The following is a 6,000-nucleotide window of genomic DNA, read 5'->3' on the forward strand; positions in this document are numbered from 1 at the left end:
CACAGCAACCACGATATCTGGGTATTACACAGCCACGAAAGAAAGCTGTTGAATATGTTTGTATTGGTTGCTCACCAAATGTTAACATTTAGTCAAAGATGTTTAGAGTGGGATAAATTGACCTTTATAGGGAGGTTGCAGGAGCCATGTGTGCAAAGTGAACTCCTTTAACATATGCACTTTTGAGTCAAAGAGATAGAATTATATTCAAATCCATCATAACATCTGAAATCATGACACAACATTCGGCCAACAACTTGAGGTTTTTAGGGCAGGTATCTGACACCTGAGGAGAACATGGTGTGGCTAATATCAAGGCAGAGACTTCTTCCTCTGTCAGCTAGTCAGTCACATGCAACTACTTGAGACTCCTCACTGAGTCTGAACTGAGGGGTCACTACCTGGACCAGGTTGTTGTCTGCATTGATGTGCTGATGTCTGTTTGGGAAGCTTCATATCTTAAGGTGACACTTAGTGTTTCCTTGGATAACATGATGGCCTCATAGCTTTGTGTTCTGTCTCTTTAATGGTCAAATGTTTTCCTGCATACAAGCAAAACCTGCTGAAATGTGATTGGGCAATACTGCTTGGACTACAAATGAAAACCAGAGTTCTCAATAAAATCCAAATTGCATGGACAGATCTATAAGTTGTACGAAGCATGAATGTCTTCTAGTGTAAAAAGATATTTTTCAATAGCCGTCTTCTGGCTTGTCTACTGGTGGTACATGAACCAGTGGAGGAATGGGAGGCTTATGTGTCTCATGGGACATTCAACATTGCTGCATGGACCTAGGGTTACACTCCAAGTGGCTGGAGTCCTCATGAAGAAATCAAAAGGAGAAAAATGGCGTCTCCAATGCTGTCGTTTTTTGCAATGGCACGCTCAGTTGTAAACAGTTCAACTTTTGGAAAAACGCCTCGCTCAGCAATGTCACTTCTTGATTTGATTGAACTTTGTCAACAACAATGGCGGAGGTTCGTATGGACGACAAAAGTTATCAAACTCTAATTTTCGAGGTTTTTACAGTTTCTTGTTGAAATGCCATTGAATGAAAGTAAGAAGCATACAGAGCTTTTTAAAACAGAACCTAGCAACAGTAAATGCTGGGGAGAAGCACTCTGAAATTGAGGTAGTGGACACTCCCAGCGCAAACGGTGGCAGTGGACACGATACCTTAATCATCAAGTCATATCAGAAAATAGAAACATAGTCGCAGACGTTACATGAAGTTCAACATGGCATGATCTGGGCAAAAACACACACAGATTTAAACACTTCAGCTAATTAAGAAAGCAGAACAAGCTCTAAAAGTACAAAACAAAGCATAAGATGGAGTTTTTATAGTTATAGTTGTAGCAGTGGATGGTTAGTAGTCGGTGTGCCCGTCCGAGTATTGCCACATACTGAATGAAATAAGTTTCTCTTAGTATCTAACATAATAATAATAATAATAATAATAATAACAATAATAATAATAATAATAATAATAATAATAATAATAATAATAATAATAATACATTTTATTTCTGGGCACCTTTCAGGACATACAAGTTCACCTTACAAATACAAACCTTCCTGTCTCAGAGCAACGCAGAAAAACTAGTCCATGCATTTGTTACCTCCAGGTTAGATTACTGTAATTCCCTTTTGTCATGCTGCCCCAATAAGTCTCTAAAAACTCTTCAGCTAGTTCAAAACGCTGCAGCTCGAGTATTGACTAGAACTAGGAAGAGAGAGCACATCTCTCCAGTGTTAGCTTCTCTACACTGACTCCCAATAAAATATAGAATAGAATTTAAAATCCTTCTTTTAACCTTCTTTTTAGCTTGCTAGTTATACCAAAAATCTCTAAAAGTAGTATGGGAGGTAGAACCTTAAGTTATCAAGCCCCTCTCCTTTGGAATCATCTACCAGTCAAGGTCATAGAGGCAGACACCCTCTCTACTTTTAAGAGTAGGCTTCAAACTTTCCTTTTTGATAAAGCTTATAATTAAAGCTGGATCAGGCTTGGACCGGCTTTTAGTTATGCTGCTATAGGCCTAGACTACCGGGGGAACTGGCACACTAACACACTGGGATCCTATCTCACCCCCTTCCCCCCAACCCCCTCATCACTTACTTTAACTCTGCCTGTCCCATTAAAGTTACTAACCATAGACCTTTCTGGAGTCCCTGAGCTCCCTTGTCTCGTAGATTCCTCTGAGCTGCCATAGACGTCCTCCTGCTGCAGACGTTCTGGACTCCAGCTGATACGGACGTACTGGACTTCAGCGGCAACAGCTTCTACTCTTCTCATCACTATCACCTCTCTCTCTTACTCCCCTCTATCCCTCTTTCCAGACCCACCTCAGTCGAGGCAGATGGCTGTCTAACATGAGTCTGGTTCTGCTCGAGGTTTCTGCCTGTTAAAGGAAGTTTTTCCTCTCCGCTGTAACTAGCTAAATACTGTGAGGTGCAATGCTCATGGTGGATTAAGGTGGGGTCAGACTGAGTCTTACCCTGTCTTGGTGTTGGGTCTCTGTTCATAATTTGACATAGAGTGGTCTAGACCTGCTCTGTTTGTAAAAGAGTCCTGAGATAACGTTTGTTGTGATTTGGTGCTATACAAACAAAAATTAATTGATTGATATTAACACAATATGAAAAAAAAACACTCAATAAAACAAACAATACACATTATGAAAAGAACAATGAATGGAGGGTGAAATGCAATAATAAAGGTACATGTGAGGAGTTTACAGAGAATACTAATAAAGAGGAGTGTTTTTTGAGGCTGGATTTGAAATGTAGAAGAGAGTCTGAGTTACGGATGGTTAGTGGTAGGGAGTTCCAGAGACTTGGCTACACGGCCCACATGTGTGGGTCTATCACCAAGTTTTCCAAAAGGTTAGAATAAGTTCAGAATAAACACTCCTGTTGTTTACCTTGATGCTGAAGGACCTCCTCATGCTCCTTTTACTCTCCTTGAGTGAGCCGCTCTGATGCATCTGGTTACAGACTCCATAGCCCTCCTTTTCTTCTAGTTGCTGAGTTGTCCTCCACTGTCCATTCTCTGTTTCTCTGTACAGTGTTCGATCCCCAGTCACACTTTCCCTCCAGCCCCATGTCCTGGGCTCGTAAGACTCTTTTCCAGCATGCCTCTCTTCTGAATTATCATCACTGGTCTTAGTGTGACACAGGATCAGGGACCTGGACAAAGTTAGTTTCAGACATAAAGTTCAATCTTGCATATTACATAATATTGATGTGCAGCTGATAGTGACATAATTCAATACTTGTGTTGTCAAACTCTACAACTCTTAATGTAGCATTTCATTTTAAACTAAGATCTTATCATAAGCAGTCTAAGAAGAAGTCTGCTCAGCCTCAAAAGGCAAGTATCCTAACTTGGTCTGCTCCAGGTTTTCTATACAGCTCTAGTTTTGAGCATCTGAGTGTTGCCCGTACCTGGAGAGCATGGCCAGCTTCTTGGAGCGGTGGTTTTCGCAGCCAGTTGGATTGTTGTTATTGCTGCTCTTCCTCCGCTCCCTGCTTCTCCTCTCCATCCTTCTCGCAGCCGCTGTGTTAGCTTTCCTTCTCTGGTGGGAGTATCTCTGAGGCATGGCCATCAGCGGGTGTGTATGTGTGTGTGCTGGTAGCTCTGTAACCAAGACACTCCTCCCAGCCGGCCTGAAGCCTAATGGAGAGGGACGCTCTGGAGGGCAATTAGAAAATTCAGTTAGGACAGTCTGACTGCATCAGTGTTCGTAAGTGTTCTGAGAAACTGCTGAGGCTATTGTGGAGGCTAGCAGGGATAAAAGCTTCTCTTTCTTCTCTATTGAATAAAAAAGGCTTCCTCACTTTTCCTCACTCACAGTGACATGCACATTCTGAATGAACTGCACAGATCATAAACACAATCTACAGCAGCGGAAGTTCATTCATAGCTTAATCCATGATTCATGTTGTAATGTACAGAACACTTTAGTATTGTGTACATTCAAAGAGCGCTTTGGCTCTGTTAATGGGCTGCAAGTGAACGATGGTCTGTCCGTGCACGTTAATGCTCACACTCCAGAGAAAACTGAGGGATGACCTTCCCGTGCACTAAAGGCCTGCGTTGATGGCCTGTCACATTTGCTATGAACACTAAGTAAACAATGCTCTGAGGATATTTAACTGAAACCCATAATGCCTTTGGTCTGACATCATTATCTTCCCATTCCTTCACACCTCAGAGCCTGACTGCCTCAATAAGTGTCTGTTTCATTTGATGTGGACTCTTTACTTTGTTTAAAAACCAAAGAGCTCAATCTATGAGACCACCAACTGGACTGCAGACGTAAGATGAAAACATTTCCCAAGCTAAACAGATCTGAAGAATAAAAGCACATGATATATTGTCCTCAGAGACGGTCATTGTGAAAGCAGTGAAATAAAGAAATCTGTTCTAGCCTTGTTCATCTTTCTCTTCCTGAGCACTTTGATTCGTGAAACAGGAATAATGTTCATGGAGACACAAAGGGAAGAGACTGGTAGAACCTGTGCTCCAGATAACAGCTCTTGAATTTGAGGATGACATTTGATGATGTCTCAGATGGATTGTTTTATTCAACCACATCCTTCTTCCTTCCAGCTCCACAGCTAAAAGATGAAATTGTGATAAAAACAAAGTCATTAAACTGGTCCCTGTAAAACAGGAGGGCATGTATCCTACAGTTGTTACTGATATTCTAGCTTCTCTGCCAGAGAAAGAAGGACTGTAATGTATCATTTGCTTGCTTTCTTTCACAACAAGCACACATAATTAGGAAGCAGTGTTTGCACGAGACAACCACCAACATCATATTTATCATGCTTTTCCATTTGTTTAGCATAAAAGAGTGCTCTGTGCTCGGATCAGTGAGCAAGTCATTTGTTAATAATAATAATAATAATACATTTTATTTATAACGCACTTTTCATTTCCAGAAATCTCAAAGTGCTACAGGCACACAGTAAAAACAAACTTTTAAAAGCAGTACTTAAAATCAGTTAAAAGCCTCTTTAAAGAGGAAGGTCTTTAAATGTTTTTTAAAAGCATCCACAGTCTGTGGGGTTCTGAGGTGGCTGGGCAGGGAATTCCACAGACGTGGTGCAGCAGCACAAAAGGCCCGATCTCCCATGGTCCGGAGCTTGGTTCTGGGAGGGTGGAGGAGGTTCTGATGTGGAGTGCGTGAGTTCCGGGTTGGGGTTTGCTGGGTGAGGAGTTCTTTTAGGTAGAGTGGGGCGTCTCCATAGGTGCACTGATGGGTGATGAGTGCGATTTTGTAGTTGATTCTTGCGGTGACGGGAAGCCAGTGAAGTGTGCGGAGTACTGGGGTGATGTGTTCGTGTTTTCTGACTCTGAGTAGGATCCTGGCTGCGGTGTTCTGAATTAGTTGGAGTTTGTGGAGATTTTTGATGGGGGTCCCGATGAGGAGGGCATTGCAGTAATCGAGCCTGGAGGAGATGAAGGCGTGGACGAGCTTTTCAGCGTCAGATACGGTGAGGGAGGGGCGGAGTTTGGCAATGTTCCTTAAGTGAAAGAAGCAGGATTTGGACAGGTGTTTGATGTGGTTGTCGAATGTTAGGTGAGGGTCCAGTCTCACACCGAGGTTGGTGACAGCAGATGAAATGGGGATAGATTGTCCAGAAAAGGTGATGGTGGTTATGGGGGATGATTGGACCTGGTGGGGGGTGCCAATAAGTATGGCTTCGGATTTGGAGCAGTTTAATTGAAGGAAATTGTTATCAGCTGTTGAGTCAAGGTCAACAAATCCTCATCCAGTGTTTGGAATTTGCGAGGTCCCATATGATGGTATTTCTAGCCTTGTTGTCCTTTAAGCTAGGATTTGACTTCAGTAGCAAAAAGAATCCTAAATGCAGCCTCCGTGGAGGATCTGCAGCCTCTCAGTTTCTAACCTCATTATCCATGCAGTGGTCTGAGAGGGCGGGGCTATGAGAATGAGGTGCTGCGCTGATTGGCTGCCTGCATG

The 6,000-nt window shown here is 42.5% G+C and overlaps 1 protein-coding gene across 1 annotated transcript in view; it reads right to left on the reverse strand.

The window, feature by feature from the left end:
• The window catches only part of il16 (interleukin 16), a 47,946-nt gene extending 44,254 nt beyond the window's left edge, over positions 1 to 3,692 (reverse strand). The window contains exons 1-2 of the mRNA XM_034678963.1: positions 3,452 to 3,692; positions 2,929 to 3,193 (exon numbers count right to left, since the gene is read on the reverse strand). Of these exons, the coding sequence (XP_034534854.1) occupies positions 2,929 to 3,193; positions 3,452 to 3,612 (426 nt within the window). The 5' untranslated portion in view covers positions 3,613 to 3,692. The remainder of the gene's footprint in view (positions 1 to 2,928; positions 3,194 to 3,451) is intronic.
• Between the last annotated feature and the right edge of the window lie 2,308 nt (positions 3,693 to 6,000).

Source organism: Notolabrus celidotus, chromosome 3, assembly GCF_009762535.1.
Source record: "Notolabrus celidotus isolate fNotCel1 chromosome 3, fNotCel1.pri, whole genome shotgun sequence".
Classification (NCBI taxonomy): domain Eukaryota; kingdom Metazoa; phylum Chordata; class Actinopteri; order Labriformes; family Labridae; genus Notolabrus; species Notolabrus celidotus.